General features: G+C 36.9%; 1 protein-coding gene and 1 long non-coding RNA gene across 7 annotated transcripts; one reads left to right on the top strand and one right to left on the bottom strand.

Moving 5' to 3' along the window:
• Positions 1-2931: 2931 nt before the first annotated feature.
• Positions 2932-14503, top strand: LOC136266404 (collagen alpha-1(XII) chain-like). The gene is made up of 13 exons (XM_066061422.1): positions 2932-3111; positions 4341-4413; positions 4796-5095; positions 5184-5465; positions 5951-6027; positions 6456-6678; positions 6932-7243; positions 7921-8034; positions 8085-8109; positions 9330-9390; positions 12392-12433; positions 13265-13365; positions 14320-14503. Exons 2-12 carry the CDS (start codon positions 4350-4352, stop codon positions 13340-13342), a joined length of 1578 nt encoding a protein of 525 aa, XP_065917494.1. The 5' UTR covers positions 2932-3111; positions 4341-4349; the 3' UTR covers positions 13343-13365; positions 14320-14503.
• Positions 14504-14532: 29 nt separating this feature from the next.
• On the bottom strand, positions 14533-20068 carry LOC136266542 (uncharacterized). Of its 6 annotated transcripts, XR_010706167.1 has the most exons (5): positions 19940-20068; positions 19019-19120; positions 15709-15833; positions 15269-15316; positions 14533-14759 (listed from the first exon to the last, which is right to left on the bottom strand). It is a non-coding gene; the product is annotated as an uncharacterized lncRNA (long non-coding RNA). The 6 variants fall into 6 exon arrangements; XR_010706163.1 differs by having other exon boundaries at positions 15269-15833; XR_010706169.1 differs by lacking the exon at positions 15269-15316.
• Positions 20069-21065: the final 997 nt, after the last annotated feature.

The raw sequence follows: 21065 nt of genomic DNA, 5'->3' as shown, positions 1-21065 counted from the left end.
TTGAATTTCAGAGCATTTTTGATAATGCTTAGCTTAAAAAGTGTATGATTTGCAATGCGTACAAAGATTGGTTAGCCTATCTGAGATAACCTGTTTGATGGTAAAGTGTATACCAAATCAAAATAAGGAGTAGCTAACATTGTTACGATTTGTAAAATTTGTAAATTGATGACATCAGAATTGCGACTATTCTATTAGAGTAGTGACTGCTCTATTAGAGTATCTCGATCTTTGCACAAAATTCTAATTTATTTGCCTCACTTTCTTTAAGGTGTACAGTTTAACTATAAATGTTAGGCACATTTATAAGCATTGTCTTCTATTTGCCAATTGGCTTTCTATACTTCTAAATGCAGTGTGAATGCATGATTCTAGTTTCTGGTATACATATGGTACTGTAGGTCCAAGGGGGGCCAGAGAAGGGCCAGGGGGGGCACAGCACCCCTTGGCCCCCCCTCAGATCCGCCTATGCTAGAAGAAATCACCTTGCAGAGAGTTCAGCTACAAAGAAACCATCCTGTAGAGAGTTCAGCTACCTGTAGAGAGTTCAGCTACAACCACATCACCCTCAGTGCGCTACAAAAAAACCATCATGTAGAGAGTTCAGCTGCGAACAAATCACCCTGTAGAGAATTCAGCTACAAACAAATCGTCCTGTAGAGAAATCAGCTAGAAGAAGTCACCTTGTACAGGGGCGGATCCAGGAGCTGGCTAGGGGAGGGGCACAAATAGGGTAAGTTGTAGGTGGTTGCATGCATGGGGAGAACCATATTCTCTATAGTTCAGTGCTGCTTTTTTAAAGCGGCAAATAATCACCTCTTAGTGGTGTCTCACTGTTGATATTTGCCATTTTGGCCTTTTCAGATTGGTTGTGAAGTCTTAACTGAAACTGTTTTAAAGGCTCTGAATGTCTTAAATAACAGCAACACGATAATTATTTTTAGAGGCGCTTAGTACGCACGAAGGTGCTGAGTGACTATTTTACAGTTTATAATAGTTTGACTTAGGTTCGCTTTGGTCTCAGGGTGAATTTGTAATGAATGCTAGTAAAATGTGCATATTTTCATAAGTTTTAAACTGATCTCGGTTGGCCTGACATAAAATTTACTAGCTGTTTTAATCAGAAGCATGGCTGGCTCCTCCACAAGGTGGAGAGGAGGGGGGGGGGGGGGGCATTTGCCCCAAATGCCCCATCCTGGATCCGCCATTGTTGTAGAGGGTTCAGCTACAAAAAAAACCACCCCTGTAGAGAGTTCAGCTGCAAACAAATCACCTTGTAGAGAGTTCAGCTATAAACGTAGAGAGATCAGCTACAAATAAACCATCCCGTAGAGAGTTCAGCTACAAACAAGTTACCCTATAGAGAGATCAGCTAGAAGCAAATCATCTTGTAGAGAGTTCAGCTACAAACAAATCACCCTGTAGAGAGTTCAGCTACGAAAAGATCATGCACTGTGTAGATAGTTCAGCTATAAGAAGTCACCTTATAGAGAGTTCAGCTACAAAGAAACCACCATGTAGAGAGTTCAGCTGCAAACAAACCACCCTGTAGAGAATTCAGCTGCAAATAAATCACCCTGTAGAAAGATCAGCTAGAAGAAGTTACCTTTTAGAGAGTTCAGCTACAAAGAAACCATCATGTAGAAAGTTCGACTACAAACAAGTCACTCTGTAGAGAGATCAGCTAGAAGAAGTTACCTTGTAGAGAATTCAGCTACAAAGAAACCATCAAGTTGAAAGTTCAGCTACAAACAAGTCAACCTGTAGAGAGATCAGCTAGAAGAAGTTACCTTGTAGAAAGTTCAGCTACAAAGAAACCATCATGTAGAGAATTCATGCAGCTACAAACAAGTCACCCTGTAGAGATATCAGCTAGATACAAGTTGCCTTATAGGGATCAGCTACAAACAAATCACCCTGTAGAAATATGTGTTGGAAACAAATCACCATGTAGAGAGTTCAGCTAGAAACAAGTCACTCTGAAAAGAGTTCAGCTACAAACAATGGGAGTTTCAGCTACGAGTGAGTTATGTATAAGAAGTTACCTTATACAGTATGATTATCTTTCATTGTTAAATATACAAATATTTGTAATCAGACAAAAAACTTTACACAGCATTTCTTCCTTTGTTCCACAACTCCTGCAGAAAAGAAAGAAAAAAATAACAAGTTAGAAGGAAGCACCAAAGCCAGTTAATGGCCGGCTTTGTGGTTTGCAACACAAAAAGAAGTGATATCTAAACCAAAACAGCCAAGCTGTAAAAAAAGAGTGCAGCCCCCAAAAAGGCCAAGATGAAAAAAGGTGTGAAATCCAAGGTGGCGGCCAAGAAATGGCTGTTAATGGCAAAAATTTTAATTACGACAATTCAGGTGAATTTGGTGCCGAATCCTAGTGGAGGAGGCAACTCAAATTCACCTGAATTGTCGTAATTAAAATTTTTGCCATTAACAGCCATTTCTTGGCCGCCACCTTGGATTTCACATCTTTTTTCATCCTGGCCTTTTTGGGGGCCGCACTCTTTTTTTACAGCTTGGCTGTTTTGGTTTAGATCTCGGTTTTACTCTTGATAATATGCATAGTTAGCTATCATCATAGATATTTTTGACAATTAACTAGCTTATTTTGTGAACGTACATGTGGAGAGCTCATCGTGAGATTTGTTGCACTCACAGACGCGATTTATACAATGATATGTAACACAGGAAAGCAAAATCCGGCATCGAATATGTACTATGCTTACTGGTCAAAATACATGCAAGCATAACTGGTTGCATGTAGCTAGCTATAGTTGTTATTGTTGCCATTCTTTAATTTTTTTCATGGACTGTCAAACAATACCAAATATTCGTTAAGAAGAACTCGTGTTCTGCCACTGGTAACCATTAATCAAATCTTTCATGATGTCAGCAATAGCAAGCTACGTGGGGGGAGCCCAAATGCAAATTAACAACATGTGATAAGCATGATCCGCAAAGCCTATATTACAAGACCAAACTGACCACTTGAAGAAACGGATTATCGCACGTTGGAGATATCGATCTGTCATAGTATACTCAAAGTAGGAAGACAGCATCCTGATTACAAAGCCTCAACAGGAGCCATATCTAAAGGTACTCCGGAACAGTATGTGCTCATCGACTGTCATGAATCATGATGTTACAAGTGTCAGCGCTCACCTGGCGCTATTAGCTAACAAATATGCAGGGCAGCTGCCATAACAATTAATGCACGTGAAACCCTCGAGCCAAGTATTTTGCATTATAAAAACGCTGATGTTTGTACAAGAAAGGAGTTGTAGCTACAACGCTCCAAAAATAGACGGCAACATGTTCGTAGTTTACACAATTCAGTCTCGACACAATACTGCCAGCAGCTGTTAATACAATACAAACCCGATAGAGTGATGAGGGCATGTTCACTCGTTAGATATGTATACACAATGCGTTTGTAGGTATGGTTATATAGTTAAATCTGTGACGATACTTAGTAGCTACGAACAGTACTCTATGTTTACAAGCTCGCGAATGATTTGCTGACCTTTGATTGTGACGTATCAGTAGTATGGCTTCACGTGCAAAGCCATGATTTACATATTATGTCTGTGGTGTGTGGTTAGGTAGTTACCAAATCTTTGAAATGCATCTGTAAAAAGAACATAAATCTGTCAAGTCATTTAATTGTTGATAGACTTTCTTGTTACGTCTGGCTCATCTAATGATTTGTAAAAATTCTAAGTTTTAGGCCACATAAACTTAATTATTAGTTTCTCATCCTCCTGTACTCAAAATAGCAGTGCGGGAGGGAAGATTTTTATTATATTTTTTACTGGCCAAATAGCCAGCTGAAATGACTCAGAATGCAGTTTTCAAGGTACAGTTGATGCAGAGCAAAAATGTGCTATCCTACAACCTTCTCCCTAGCTGTGCTTCCCTGAGATGACATGCACTGCATACAATAAAGAGTTTGCATAGCTATGTGGTATTAGCTAGCATACTGCTATGCGTGGTACCATTGTGTAATATGTGTTATCCATGTGTAATATTGTATGACATCAATTTTTCAGTGTCCCATGCAGTCAAGCATAGTATAATTATGGTAACTATGGTTTTGGTTTGTAGTGGACATGTGGTTTGTGGTTCACTATGTGCAGTTACCCACCAACTCATTGTTGTGCTTATAAGCTCCTGGAACACCACAAGCGTGCAGCTGCTGCTTTACTGTACAAGTGAAAGTGACTTTTGTCACCATAAAATTTGTATTGGGAGAGTGAAAAGTTTTGTTATCCTGCGTATGGTCTACTGCAACAGTTTTTGAATTTTTGTGTTATTCTCTCATACAGTTTCATCACATGATGATGGAGCATCATTACCTTATTACATTCATATTACTCTTGGTCACTCTTCAAGGACAAAGTATGTACATATCCCATCAGTGTGTTGTACAGTATTAGACATGAATGCACACACCTTCACTATATATGTGCTGTGTTTATATGAACGTCTTTAGTCTTTTGAGTGAATTCATCCTTGAAAAGGATATATTTTATGCAGGCAACTGAGAAGCCAGTATATAAAGCCACTATACTGTATGTATGGTCTACAACACCTATCCAGCAGTCACAATAGCTTATTTCACCCAATCAGATAATCAAACACTCACACATATGTGTTTAGGTTAGTGACGGAAAGGATTTTATAAATTTTTTTACTGCTTACTACATAGTCATGCATGACTTTCAAGTTTGGTATGAATTATTTTATCATTGCGGTGACCATGTTATGTTACGTTTTACAGGTGTTATTATCACTAACCCACCACAAGATGATGTAGTTTGTATAGGGGACAATGTTAACATTACTTGTGGATACGAGTTTAGTGTTCAGCTTGCTCCAGTTTGGATAATCGGAGGACGAACATATTCTGTTTCTGATATCATGAGGAGCAGTTTGTATAACTCACCAATAGTGACCAATACTACGGATACTGTAGTGACAGTTAATGCTGCTACTGCACAGCTAAATAGAACAACATTTCTGTGTGAATTTACAGTTCATCCGATTGTGATGAGTTCAATTGGAACTCTTACAGTAATGGGTAAGGATTGTATTGGATGTAGTTTGTACATTCAACAGATAGCTCATAATAGTATAGAACTTTTACAATATGTTTTCACTCCTCACAGGTCCCCCAACCCGACCAGTTATCAAAGTGTCAGAAAGGAGACTGACCTCACTGGTAATATCATGGGACACATTCAGCCATACCTCATGTGGTGATGTGACATACAATGTGACCTTATCTGATGGGACAGCAGAACTGGTGGAGGAGAGAACCACTACTAGTAATACTATCAGTTTCACTGATCTTGATAATGATACTCAATATGAAGTGACAGTGTTGGCTATTAACAATGCTGGACCAGCAACTGTTGTCACTGTCAATGCAAATACTCTCACTCCTTCAGGTTGGTTGTATTCATCGAAACGTTTTGCCCTTTCTTTTAGTGTGCATTTCACATGCACTATCCAGTACTGACATGAAGTGATCATGTTCCATTGTTTGTGCATGTAGCTATACACATGATTACATGCTAAGTATAGAATTAGAAGTGTATACATATAAGTGCACAGTGTTTTGGTCATGTGGTTATATTATCATCAGCAAAACTGCTTAGATTGCTACCACAAAGTACTTTTTGTGGTCCCTTACCATATCCATTATGTTCTTTGTCAGCAATATTTAACCATAATTAATGTGGGAAGTTTAAGTGATTATAAGTATGTAATAAAATGAATAGATCTGTGTAGACTTAGAGAACTGATGTTGTATGATACAGAGTACCTGTTACATCAATGAGAGATTTGTAATTAGATTTACACTGTCACTTATAGTGTGCCTGCATATTGGTAACACTTGATTTGTATTCTGTGCTTTGTATAATTATTTTAGAACCTTTCCCACCAAGAAATTTGGCTGTCAATGTGAAGTTTGTTGATGGTAATCCTGTTGTGAATATAACTTGGAATGTAAGTGTGTAGCATGCGTGCATGCGTGCGTGCTTCTGTGTGACTCTTTGTATGTATCATCCAACCAACAGTTAAATGGTGCTGGCACACATACACTATATACGTACATCCAGGTCACACTATAAAGTATTTAGAATAGAAGGGAAATCTTATCAAGGTACTCTTTTCTTAGTAAAATGACATGGCAGTTTTAGCTCATATGAATAACACTTAATTTAAGTATACATGACTTCCTAACCTTTACACAGGTTTCCTACTCAAGAGTTGAGTAAACATTGAACATGTGTACTATGTACATACTGTGGCTTTCTAACTTACATATTGTTCAATCCAGATATCTTATTGTAGTATAATGTCACTGATCTGTACAATTATTGCTGTTAAACTTCCATAAAAATGTTTGAAATTTTCTCGATCTCTATGTACAGCCTTCACAATTGGCACTCAACATGACTGAGGTACTATCATACAAAGCATCTGTTACTGATGAAGAAGGCATGATAACTTACTATACATTGATATCTAGTACAACCGCAATATCAACAGTTGATGGGAGTGATCGTTTAATGGTGGATGTTGGCAGAAGTTATGTTGTTGCAGTTCAAAGTGTGAACAGTGTTGGGGCCAGTGAAACAAGTGTTACTTTATTTGGTGAGTTGAAGAGCTTTTTTTAGAATTCACGTGTGTGAATATGTTACTCAGATAATGCGTAGGATACCATGAAGTATTAGCATTTTATGAGTATTTTTACGTCACTTAACAGTATTAACAAACTTTTATAAATGTACTATGTTATAAAATGAAATGGTTTGATCATGCTATGATTGTTCAGTGGAATGGTTGGATGTTGTACTATATACATACATACACCTGTACTGATCTGTATTAATGTGTTAATTCATAGGCGTGAGATGGCTCAAGTCAGCGACGATCACATTACTCCCTGATAACAAGACTGTCTCTGTGTTGTGTGATTTAAATAAGTCTAGTCCTCCCGTGAAGTGTTTTGTTATTGTGAACTGTACGACATGCAAATCAGTTACTTCTAAAGTGTTTGCTGCTGGAAGCACTGAAAAAAAAGTCACACCCGGAAATGATTATTACATTTCTGTGCAAGCAGTCAGTACAGATACTGAAAGGCCCGTAGAGGATTACAGTGTCAGAAAATCCCTTTCAATCCCAAGACCAACTCATACTCCAAACAATGGAAGTTCAAGTAAGTTTATTATTGTACCTCAACTAGTACCTAAAGCACCTTCTATACCTACAAGGTTCTAATAGTAAATTCAATAGAGCTGTTATAAACAAGGGAGGTTCTGCATACACTAGTATATGTAGGGTGTTGCTGTTTTTGAAATTAGCCAGTACACACAAGTTTAGACCATTGCAGCTGAAATTTTTAAACAATGACTACCATTGTATTGTCTCTAACCTTGTGTAGAGTATACATGTATACTTAAACTGTGATGTGTGTGATCCACTATGTCAAACAAGATTTTAGGTGGGTTGGCCCCTTGACATGCTGACATGGTAACTATGGTATTTAGCGATGTATAATTAAGGGTCACAGAAGACTTTTTGTTGCAACATAAATACAAATGCCAGTTGCTAGCTGATATACTTGTTTCTGCTAGCCTTAAAAGGAAAGACATGATTTGCCAATATGTTTGCTTAATTGTGAGAATATTGTTTTTAATCAACATTAATTTGTGTATGTAATGTGCATGTGCATGCATGCTTATACGTGTGTGTGTGTGTGTGTGTGTGTGTGTGTGTGTGTGTGTGTGTGTGTGTGTGTGTGTGTGTGTGTGTGTGTGTGTGTGTGTGTGGTGTGTGTGTGTAGTGTGTGTGTGTGGTGTGTGCGTGTGTGCAACTGCTTGTTCCTTCCTGTAGCTTCAAGCAATGATGATGACAATTCTACAGTGATCGTAGCTGTGTGTGTTATTGTGGGTGTGGTAGTTGTCATACTGGTGATCACTATAGTCCTGTGTGTTGTGAGGAGGAGAAGTATGTAACATGTTTTCATTGTTGTGTGATAAAGTATATGTTTCATACAGGAAAGCTGCCATCTGGATCCATAGTGTAAGTATTTGTATGTGTATGCATGAGTTTTATGTGTTCTTTAGGAAACCCAGAGACAATTATAAGGCCATACAAAAGTTGTTCTGACAAAAGTTATTATCATATGCACTAGTGCTCTGTGATATACTGGTAATACCGTTTATCGTGATAAATTATCATACCCGATTATCATACGGTGACATCCTTTGATAACCGATATATCAAAATACCGGTATATCGATGAATACCAGTATAGGATTGCTTTTAACCCAGCTAGCCTTTGGTGTTTATTTAATTACCCAATTTGTTGATGGTTTAGCAGACACACCCTAAACAAAAACTTGAAGTTATCACATTACTACTTGTACTGAACTATATGTTTGGTTTTTGGGATGCATACTGCTTCTTACTGTTCCTATGGATATATATACTTGAAATTGACAAGGAGAAAACATCCTGACCGCCTGGCAGACTCCTGTAAGTGTTCGAGCATTAATCGGATGGCTGCAGGTTCGAGGCTGCCCAGGTCCAGTCATGGATTTTTTCTCCTTTCTCCACCTTTTCAAACACACTTTATAATAAATACTAGGCCCAAAAAATGATGCAATAGTTACAGTAACAAGCTAACTATATATTGATATACTGTGATATTTCCTGTTACTAATACCACGCGTATTCAAATTTCAATACCGCCAAGCACTAATATGCACATGTGCATGTGAAGCATGCCTTACCTAGGGAGTCTGAGGGCACCAAGATCTTTTTCACAAGATTTTAAACATAGTACTATTTTAATATTTTAGAAGAAAAATTTCAATGTATAGAGAGATATGTTCTGTATACAGTTTGTAATTGTCTTATTGAGATGACAAGTAGAAAAGAATGTGGCAAGAGTGAGAGAGGAAGAAAATAGTATTAGCTAATAGTAGCAGTTACTTTCAAAAGTAGTTCAATGAATAAACTTGCATCATAATAATGATGTTAGGCTAATAGAGTTAGGAAGGTCTGCCTACATAATATATATACCATGTGGATTCAAGGCTGTAATGACTGACCAAATGGATGAATGGACTGCCAAACATAATTAGCCCGACAAATGACTGATGGCTGACTGTTATAATTGTCTCTGGGTTTTAAACCTGACAAAAGATATATATTTACATGTACCAGTAGTCTAGAGTACCTTTTTGAACAGGCATAGCCACACTGTTGATGTTTGCAGCTATTTTTTATTACAATAGGGAACGTAGCAATATCAACAACCAAAAGTTATTACCTTTTGAGGATCAGAACAAAGATCAGGTACTGGTTTTATACTGTATCTACATAAGCACATTGTATTTGCATTAAACATGTTCATGCATGGGTGGTGGAAACAGGGGAGGGGAGGGCATAGACTCCCACCCACTTTTATTGGTCAATACTACTAACAAAAGATTTGATAGAGCAATCAATTACTCTAATAGAACAACCACATTATGAGTGGCTTCTTCAATAGTGCATTGGATATAGTATAGATTATCATCTTCTAAATTTGGGCTCTAGACTGATGCTCCAAGCTCAACTGTATCATTGACAATGATGGTCCTCCCTCCCGCTCTTTGGCCTCCTCTACCACTCCTGTGCATGCTCATGTCTTTGCTACTGACATGAGTCCAAGGCAAAGCCAAAGACAAGTGCTTATAATGACCGTATAGAGGGAAACTTTGACACCGTGAAAATTTGGCAAAATTGGCAAATGACCATGAATTCACCAAATTTTCCCCATCCAAATATTTTGCTGGTGAGGAAAATAGCAAACCAAACCTCGAACTAATCAATTTTCTACTCAACCAAGGGCTACTGGGCCAGGCATCACGCAAGAGCCAAGCCTGCTTCAACTACCTCACTAGGTAGCTAGCTACTGTACACGTGATATCCTCAAACCTCACCTCGAAACAGGCATGACAACATAGAGATGACAAGTAGTGAGTCCTACCATATTAAGTACAACATTCACTATTCCAGAGGGGGTAGATTTACTGTCTATATAGTATTACCTTTTAGTTGATAGCTGATTCTCCAGGCGCCGAAGAGGCGTGGCACTCCCAGTTCTTGCTTCAGACACAGCGATTAATAATCTAACTAATTAAACAGGGCGTGCACTCTGCTAACAATTTGCCAAATTTTTCCTCCTCCTCCAAAGTTTTCCTCTATACAGGAACTAGTTTATATCCAAACTTTGATGTATATGGTTTCATTTGCCAACATTGCACATTGAAGATATTCTACATATAATTTCAAGAAAAAGAATACGATACTTTGATGTATATGGCTTCAATTGCCAACATTGCACATTTCGACTATTTAATTTTGCTGCCAATGCTGGCAAAAAAAACACTTTTTGTCATAAACAATGATTGAACATGTTGTATGGTAGTTTGTAAGGTACAGTTCCTGTAAATTCTTTGAGTGTACTCTGTATGGCTTTACTGAAAAACCATTGTTCCTTCTCTACCAGGCACCTTGTGCTGATTGTATAAATTTGTGTACTAATCATTGCATAATTTCAGTTGATTACATAAACATTATTTGTGCTAACTCTTTGGTCCCGAATGCCACTATAGTGGCTTTGGTTCTTAAAAACTAAACTTATTTTATGTAAAATACATGTTTTAACATACAAAATTTGGGATAATCTGTGTAGGCACTACCTATTCCTCCAGGGTTTGCATTAAACTACCCGCTGAGGATAATTATCATACTGAGGATAATAATGATACCGAGCTTTTACTAACCGTTTTTATTCCATCTCTCCTTTGTGACAGGTAGTATCATCATAATTATTGTCTTAGAAATGTGCAAATTCTTTCAAATGCAGATTTGCCTTATATCGTGCTCATTTATGCTACAATGCTTGGTAAAGTTTAGGGTAATATCCATTAACCACAGAGTAGAGTGGTTCAAACTGTATATTCATAGAATATTTCATTTACAATATTGTGTTTGAAAGCATTTGTGTAACGAGAGCCACTACAGTGGCATTCATGTTAACACAACACTTTTTAAAATTAACTTCAGGGCCAATGTTTTAACTGCATGATTGTTGGTTACCATGGAATACACAAATAAATGATAATTATACACAATGAAGTTTCATCTTGGTTCTTTCAAGCTTTCTATAGCTTTTATGTAAATTCTTAACTTGAACCAGTGTTTATAATTTTATACAGAGCATTTCACAATGAGTCACACCAAATCCAAATGCTTTTATCCCTCATGGGGCTGATAATCATGCTTAAACACCAGTGTTGCACAGAGGCAAGCCCACATTCCGTGGTTCAGTTAAGCCACACCCTTTGAAAACATGCAAAATGAAAGTGGTTTGTAGAAAAGTTGGCCTTCACAGGTGTTTAACACAGTACGTAAATAGCCTTTTCAAAGGCTTCTTTTTGCATTTTGAGGCTGGTTTGCTCATGCGCATGTGTGGACAGACATGCATACACGTAGACGCACAATTTTCCAAAACTAATGTCAGGAACCAGGCGTGCACCATAGTCTTCCTACAGCTGTGTGTGCATGCCTAGTTTTAAAAGTTGTGACTGGCTGTGCGGAAACCTGCACATTTCTTGTTTTATTACTTCCCTGTTATCTAGAGTAACAGAGGAGTGGCTGCCAAAGATTCAGTCTTTTATGTGGAACAGTCTTGGAGTTATAGCACTAGACAGTTCAAGAAACTCGATTTATACAGCAACTATATGGGCAGACACTTGATTAGCCAATCATAATTCATGACTAAAACAAACTAAATGAACAGGCAAAATACTTCAAAGTATAGTATTCCTTCATAATTACGAAGAAATGACAATGATAAAACATTATTTGCACTGCATTGTACTGTAAAGACACAAAACAAAGATCTTTTATTCTCTGTTATCAGGTGAATCAAATGGTACATTCTGCATACCAATTTTTTTTATGTCACGTGCATATTTTACCCAGTTGATCAAGCAGTACGGTAATACTGTTTAGTAGGGTTTTCCCCTAAAATGAATGACACTCTTTAAAATGCTGCCAATAAAAATCATCATAGAAATATTATGTACTGCGAAAATCACTTTTACAGAATAGTGTAACAAGAAAACAATTACAAAAAGCTAAATCTTAAAAAGAATTTCCATCAATCAATAAGTTTTTGTAGAATCAAGGTTTTGCTTAGCCAGTCACAATTTAGTTTAATTTTAAAATGGTAATAACATTAGGATGCTGAAGTTGCTTGTTTTATTGCTTTGGAATGTTAATATTATTACTTTCATTTATATAGCCAGTAAAGCTGGACACTTATGAAGCTATGGATGTGCAGAAGGTTAGTAATTTAAATAACAAGAGCGCTTGTATTGTATGTACGTTTTGGCCTGAGGGATAACCATTGATAGGGTTGGCAATGAAAAAATTGATCCTCTTTGGATTAACTTGTAGCTCAGGGGATGGAGCCTACAAATGGTCTAGTTTTAAATGCTGGGTTTGGTAGCGACCAAATGCCTTCTGTTTGGGATATAGCCATGTCATAAATTTTGACGGACTTTGGCTCATATTCATAAAAATGGGCAGGAACATCTAGAAGTTGTCCATTGCTGTTGTGGGCTATTGGGTGAGGTGCTCTACAAAATACAATAAAAGGTGATTCGCTGTACTTCAATTTTAAAACTAAAACGGCGCTTGACGGGTCTGTAATGAAAAATCAACCAACTGAAACTCACTTAACGAAGTCCAAGGTTGGTTTATTAACTTCCAGGCACCTTTTTGGACCTTATTAAGTGGAGATTTACATGCCAACGCAACCTGATGCCTTCACTCACGCTATGGTTTAGAAACTCGCAGCATCTGTTTCACCAAGAATACGCATCCGTTTTCGATAGTATAGTGACAACCATGTAAAGCACCATTCATGGAAACACTGAAGTGCTCTAAACAGCATCGCTGATGCTGCTGCCCATTTTTATTTTAAAACCTGAAAAATTGCGAAAAATTAAAATGTGCACTACAGAAACAGCAAGGGGAATCACCGTATTATTATCCTACGGTTTTGATGTCGACTTGGGTAGGATTGATCACCCAGAGTTGGAGGAGAAACTATAGAGGTTGATTTTTTTCATTGCCAACCCTACCATTGACATGTGCTTATTTTCGCCCACAGAAACGTAAAAGCAGTTATGAACCAGTGTTACAATTTGATGACAAGACAGCAGCACCAGTAGGAGCAGTTAACTATTGAGATGTAAATAAACATTGACTCTGGTAGGTACTGCAGATCAATATGTGTAATGTTCATAATATATATATATATATATATATCAGAGCCTGAAATTATGGTCAGACATCTGCCATTTTCCGACCATTTTTGGCTAATGTCTGAGCACTTTTAGGATTTTTTTGTACAGTACTATTGAGTATGTCTGACCAAATAGCAGGATTTGTCAGATCATTTCCAAAACATAATTTCAGGCCCTGATATATATATATATATATATATATAGAGAGAGAGAGAGTGATTAAAATTGTTTATGTATCATGTGCCAGCTAGAGTGCAAGCCACTAAATCAATGTACAGACAAGTTGATTGTGTCAGTGTCACTGCATTGGCATGACATCGAACCATTGCATGACTATAGTGCCAATATCAAGTAGTTACTATGCCCAGCTAGAAAGATGCTTGTTTTGTCCAGAAAGTATGTTATTAGGAAGCAAATTACGAGTGCTAGCATCAAGATTTATCCTTCGTTTGTTGTGTCAGTGCCACACCATGCCGGACATTGGTGTTGAACACCTAGCTAAATGCTAACGACGCCTGTCTTGTCTAGAAAGTACGTAAACTAACAGTAAGGACATTTTGTTTATGGCTTTGCCGATTTCCCATTTGATGAATGTAGTAAACAACCACCGGCAATACCACAGGTTACTAACTATTTAGTAACCCCTCCACAGGTTTCTATTGGATTTAGTTACCTCAGACATAAAAGGAAATACTGCATAAATTTTCTATTACATGGGCATAAGCTGTATTTCCAAGAGCTGAGAGCATATACATATCAGGCGAAAGCTCAATATGTAAGTCGCCAACTGGGCTACATTGCGAATGTAGCCCAGGCAGCTCCTTTGATCTGAGGTGTGAAAGTGTTACATTCATGTACTTTATGTATAATGTATATGTACACAATTTAAGTTATTTGTATACTTGTTTTGTTTCTGTAGTATACAAGAATCTCATCATACAGTGTGTTACTTATGTCATTTCAAGACTATTTCCTCCCCTTGTTTTTTATACCGTTTTTATTGTACTACATAACTGTAAATTGTTTCATATCCTACATATGTAGCTGTGTGATTGACTGTTATTGTATATTTAAGTTTTGAAAATCGTATTACTTCCACGTCACCACTACTGCACTATTGTAGAGAAATCAATACTTTCACTGATACAGGTAGAAATAGGACTGGTACAGTAATATATAAGATTCAGTTACTGACCATACACACACACATGCACACATAGATTGATTGAACACATGCACTAATCACTGTGTTGAGAAGGGAGAGATAATAATTTCGATGAACTCCTCCATTGCATCAGAGGTTCAAATGGTGGTAATGGTATACTGACGACTTTAACAGATCTTGAAGCTTTTAACACCCTAAGAGATAATAATCTAAGTGAAGTCAACAGTTCTCCACCAAATCACATAATGCACACATATATAACTGTATATAACAAGGGTATTCGTTAGCATTGTTAAAGAATTAAAATGTGACCGGATTTGCGAAAAGGTACCTTTTCCACACATTTGACTTACTAACAAACAAAACGATGTAACATTTGACTCCTTATACTGATTAACTTGCTCTTAGTATCAAAATACATTCAGTGAAAGTTTCAAGGAATTATATGCCATGATCAAAACGTTATGAAGCTTTAAAGTTCAAAAAATGGGTCAAATTTTGTGTGTGAAAAAGGTACCTTTTCGCAAATCCGGTCACAAATAATATTCTGCAGCTGGATAGTACACATACACAATGATTTATTATGTGTATGGCTCAGAAAAGCCATAACCTACTCTTGACTAGCAATGTAGACAGAGTAGTGCTTTTCTTTACCAATGCACACACACGCACATGTATACATGCAATTATACTTTGCACTTACTTTTCACATCCATTACGATAAGTGTCTGACACAGAGACAAACAATAACCTGTTGGACCAAGAGGTCACCTAACATGTATACAAACTGGAAACACCAAATATCTCTGGCACAAAGTTAATCAGGAGACTAGGGATAGCGCTAGCTCAGAGTCACTCTGAGGCAGAGCTCATCCCTCAATAACAATTACAGCAAGGTTCATTAACATTGTCTAGCAGTCCTTTGTATGTACACAAAAGAATATAATTATATTGTGTAATGTACAAGACCTCAATAACGAGTATAAAGTAGCAGCTAAACTTAGGTAAGATTTAAAAGTGTTAATATTGTCAGTTCCTACAACATAATCAGGAAGAGAATTCCACAATCTACCAACTCTGAATTAAATTCTCTGGATAGTATATGTACATAATGATTTCTATATGTGCTGTAAATTTGCTCACCTCATGTAAAATTACTGGATACTGATATTACAGGTGATAGGAATAATAATTATTCATCAACTTCTACTGAGTAGACGTAATGACAGCTTTCAGCTACCACAGGATTAACTCAACATACATATCATCTAGAAACAAGAGATATATGCAGCTCTGGGCATGATAGAGACACATGATGACAGCTGAACATTAAAAATACAACACATCTTCATCATTATTTACATTTCAACTAAATTGTTTTATATTCTACGTAGCTGTGTGATTGATTGTTATTGTATCCTTATGAAAGTTTTGAATATATATATATATATATATATATACCACTTTCACACCTCAGATCAAAGGAAAGCCAGTGCATATCGTTAAGGCAGTGTGTATATCTTATTACACACTGCCTTAACGAAATATACTGCCTTAACAAAATATACGCGCTGCGTATATCTCGTTACCTTGAGACATTGCATACCTAATAGGTGTGCACACTATATCCAGAAATCATCAGATTTCTTTGATGTTTTACTGTTATCCTCTTCTCTTATATAGGGAATCAAGCAAGCTGTGATTGTGGGATTGAATTCTGCCAAACAACCTGTGATTGTGGGATTCAATTTTAATACATTAGCAGTAGTTTGTTTTTTACTTTTGTAAATGTAGCAAGTAAAGTAACACTAGTCTCTTAAAATTGCTATATTAGCAATAATAAAAATCAAACTACTGTTTGATGTATTAAAACTGAACCCCACAATCACAGTGTGTTTGGCAAAATTCAATCCCACAATCACAACTTACTTGGTTCCCTATATAAGAGAAGGGTATAGTGACTAAAGATTTTGCCAATTAGGTGAGTCTACATGCTAAAGTAGAACATATTAGTTATACCATGGGCACTCGTGCTTTGCCTGTATATACGCACTCGCCCTCGGGCTTGTGCATATATATCAGGCAAAGCACTCTTGCCCATGGTATAACTATTACATATCTTTAACTCCCATGTTGTGACTACTGCATTATTGTGGGAAGTAACAACTTCATTTAATAGTCTTACACATTGATATAGGTAAAAATAGGACCAGTATGTACTGTAAAGCTGCAGATGCTATACACATAGACACACACAAACACACACACACACTCATTCACGCATGCACGCACGCACGCACACACACACACAGATAGACTTGAGTCAAATATGCTCAAAATTTTGTCCAAAATACTTTCAGGAATTTTCCTTTTCCTATTATTGCCTATTATATTCTTCACTGTTCCCATTACACTTGCATTATACTCCTTGGTTAACAACATTTCTTTTTAATCAGTGAATGCTCTATTAGAGTATTTCACTACAATGCGACTGTTCAAGTGCAATTTCCACTGACTGCTCTATTAAGGAGTATCTATTTTCATCCACCTAATATGATAATGCTGGCATAGCACTCCAGTCTATTATGTTTTTTGTTATACTGCCATATTTGACACACAGACACATACACTCACACACACTGTGACACATAGCTATACTTTTGTGATTGATTGAACATATATAAAAGAAGAGAAGAAAAAAGAAAAAAAGGAAAGAAAAAATAGGAAAAACAAATGCAGAAAAAGGGAAAAAAATTATACCGATCACTGTTGTGAGAATTACTGTGGTGATTGATTTCTTTAAGCTTGAGTAATGATGGTATATTAGGTTTGAATATAAGTTATTGCATATGTTGTCAAGAACTGTAGATATGGTACAACAATCAATGATTTTGCTGGCAATGTATATTATGTAGACTCAGTGGTAGTTTGAGTTGATCAGTAGAAAATATTGAAGGGTTTGCCAGGCTATATATATGTAACCAAATTACAGCTTCCACACACATCCACTTTTATGACTTTAAAGCACCATAACTCAATGTAGGAGTATGCCATTAGTGGAAGAATTATAGGTCAACAGCTTACTGAGTGGCCAAAGTACAGTTGGGTCAAGTCAGAAAATTGTCTGTGTGTGTGTGTGTGTGTGTGTGTGCGTGTGTGTGTGTGTGTGTAAAATTTGGTCACATATGAGCCAATGAATTCCCTTCAATAATAAATTGTGTTAAAGAAAATCAATGGATATGTAGTAGAGTACTTCAGTGGCTACATACAGTAAGAAGTAAAATAATGCCAACCTCAAGTATAATGTAGGTCACTTGAACTCTGAATTGCTTACGTATATCCAAAAAGGGTGTACATCGATGGCGGCTGCAATGATGTTAATGCTAGTACCAGGTCACAAAGGGATGCAGTAGCATGTTAAAAGTGTGCTGCCATGATAGTATTGCATGGTGGCTTATTGGCTGTAATGTATGTTGATTTACACTTTGATGGCTACACCCCTTTGAAGAGGATGACACATATAGTCCAAGCAATCAACCAAGCCAAACATTTGTCATACTATTATGCATTATTCAAGAAATGTCAACCAACTCTTGGTTGCATCGCTGACTAATGTAACTAGCTAATAGTTATGTACATATAACAAACCTTGCTGATTCTCCAATTGTACACAAAACAATGTTTTGTTAATGTTTAGAAAAATTGTGTATATACGTCGTTAAAAATTAAAACAGGAATGAGTGAAATGTAGAAGAGACTGTAATTAAATACAATTTGTGTACTGTACAAAGTTGATTTGTACAAAGCTATTTCTAGAAATAATATGTCAACTTCTCCAGGTCTGATTTCTATGAGGAGTTTTCTTGTCTACTAATAACAGAAAGAGATATGAACATTCTACAGACATTGTATTTTATGTTTACAACTTAATTACATATAAACTATAATGTATTATTTCTGTGGTCAGGTCCTACTGCCAAGACAAGTTTTATTACTATTGACAAGAGACCTGATATTTTTCTCTCAATAAATAGACATATTATAGCTACATGAGCAAACAAGTACACTATTGAATTTTCACTGTTAATACCAACCATACACTTGTTTTTACACAAGGTCCTATGGTAACTACGCAAGTGGTTTGAAGTGTTGATGAAGCCTCTACATAGCATTATAGAGTTGGGAACGTAATGGAAAGTAGTCACATAACACTGAGGAAACCATTCTTTATAAATCAAGACTTTCCATCTACTTAAAAGTATTTCTTCTTTCAAGTGGAATTCTAGGCTTACAGACACTTTGCACCTACCTTAACATAGGCCAATGAACTTATAAAACAATACAAAAGTTTTGTACATGTTGTAAAATTATCATTGTCATGCATGATAACAAATACTGAAATACAATGTACTGTGATAAAACTGTATGACAGTTGTAACACAATTCCATGTACCTTGAGTCAATCTTCACATCAGAATAGTTAACTGGTGGTACTGGTACGGGCATGACTGTAAGTCTCTTGTCATCAAAGTCAGCCAATGGTAAGGTGATCTTACTAGTTGGAATAGTAAGGTGATTAATTGTATGTGGTTTAGTGTTAATGTTTGATAAATTTTAAGTGAGATTTCAGTGCGTAGCCACATTTAGAATATGGTACACAGTGTTGGGGGTAATGCGTTACATAATATTAACTAAGTAATAATATAATGAAATATGCTGTAAAAAAGGTAATATAACTCAAGTTACTTTACTAGCAAATGTAACGCATTACCTAAGTAATGAAGTTACTGTAATGAGTCTAATATTACATAGTATTGTTACTTTAAGTGACGAAGATACTAATCTCATTAGTTATCCACTGAGTAATGCCTAGCCGCAAAGAAGTAATGAAGCCTACTGAATTAAGCATATTCACCAGCTACTTGCTTATCACCAAGATTTGCACATTGTTCAATAACGCAATCATGTCATGTGATAAGGTGGTAGTTTCACACATGACAGCTTAAGGCTGTGGACACAAAGTAATATAATATGTATTATAGAACTTTGTGTGGGCGAGATCAAAGGAAAAGGTGTACTTTAAATTTCATAAAGTACAATCTCAGCCAGCCAACAGTGCTTCAGACCACAAAGAGTGCTTTATTCGCTCAATAAAGCACTCTGCGAATAAAGCACTCTGTGGTGCAATAAAGCACTCTTTGTGGGAAATAAAGCACAGTTTCCCACGTGCCTTAAGTGCAGGCTAATAGCCTGCGGGGCTCATGCTAGTACGACTAATCACCCACGCCGGTGAAGGCTGATAGCCTCGCCGCACTGATTGATCAATCCCCCAGTCAAAACTAATTCTACCACTGGGTTGCTTTTATAGACATACCTAAATGCTTCGATGATGGGTGGGAGAAGGTAACGTTGCTGTTACGTCTGTTAATGTAAACAGACAAGTCCTGGAGATATCTTCACCATGTGACTCACAATAGAATCGATTGTGGGTTGCGAGCAAAACCTGCCAAAATACGCGATGAACGTCTTCCATGCCAAACTATGGTGAACTACGCGTGAGTTACTTTGTGCATTCAGGCTGCTAATAGTTCATACAACACGTGTTAATTACGAGTCCTAGTGTCTGCTGAAGCTACACGACTCAGTGAAAGTTCCATAAATCATTTAAAGCATAGCCTTGCTCGTGCTATCCGCCTCGTGCTTTATTAGCATCTTGGCCGCGTGCCTCGTACTTTATTTTTCATATATCACTCACGGCTATGCTTTAACATATGGCCACTCCAAGTCATACCTTAGTTTCTGGTCACTCCCAAGCATACAAATGGATGCGGGCGGGCGGATGATCAGGACTTCAGGACTATAGATTCGCTACTGTGACAATATACCGTATGGTATTATTATTTGCTCAATTTAGCAAATTCATATTGATTTTGTTTTTAGTCAAACTTAACCAACAACATAAGTAGTTGTGCTTCGGCAAAAAATGCACTAGGAAAGTTGTTGATGGATCATGGCTAGCTATACACTGATGTATAGCATTTAAGTATATTTATTTATTTATTGAGAATATACTATAGGAAATGTTTTGCTCATGTAGCTACTTATGCTTTCCAGGTGAAATAAATGTCTCATTAGCTATGTCAGGAAAGTATTACTATGACTTATAGCTAAGTTGTTCAAATGATCATGATCCAAAATGAAATTTAACTTCTATTTTCACATCAGAAATTCTTCATTCAAATGTGAAGTCTTAGCCCACTAGCTATGCGTTTCCAGCCTTCTATTCAGTAAGCCTTGAGAAAAGTAACTGTCAAAGTTTTGAGTCATTGAGTGCTCCAGACTAGTGTTTTTTAGTGATCATCTGGGAATGTTTAAACTATAAGGGTTTCTACTTGCCAATCTAATTTTAGTTATGGAAAAGTTTTAAGTTTAATTAAGCTCACCGAATGTTGCCAGCTTTCCATACCCCTGTAGTGTTCAGTGATAAGGAATTTGAAGTT

This window comes from Dysidea avara, chromosome 1 (genome assembly GCF_963678975.1).
Source record: "Dysidea avara chromosome 1, odDysAvar1.4, whole genome shotgun sequence".
NCBI classification, from domain to species: Eukaryota; Metazoa; Porifera; class Demospongiae; order Dictyoceratida; family Dysideidae; genus Dysidea; species Dysidea avara.
The sequence above is the reverse complement of the archived record's forward strand: the minus strand, read 5'-3'. Positions and strand labels throughout refer to the sequence as shown.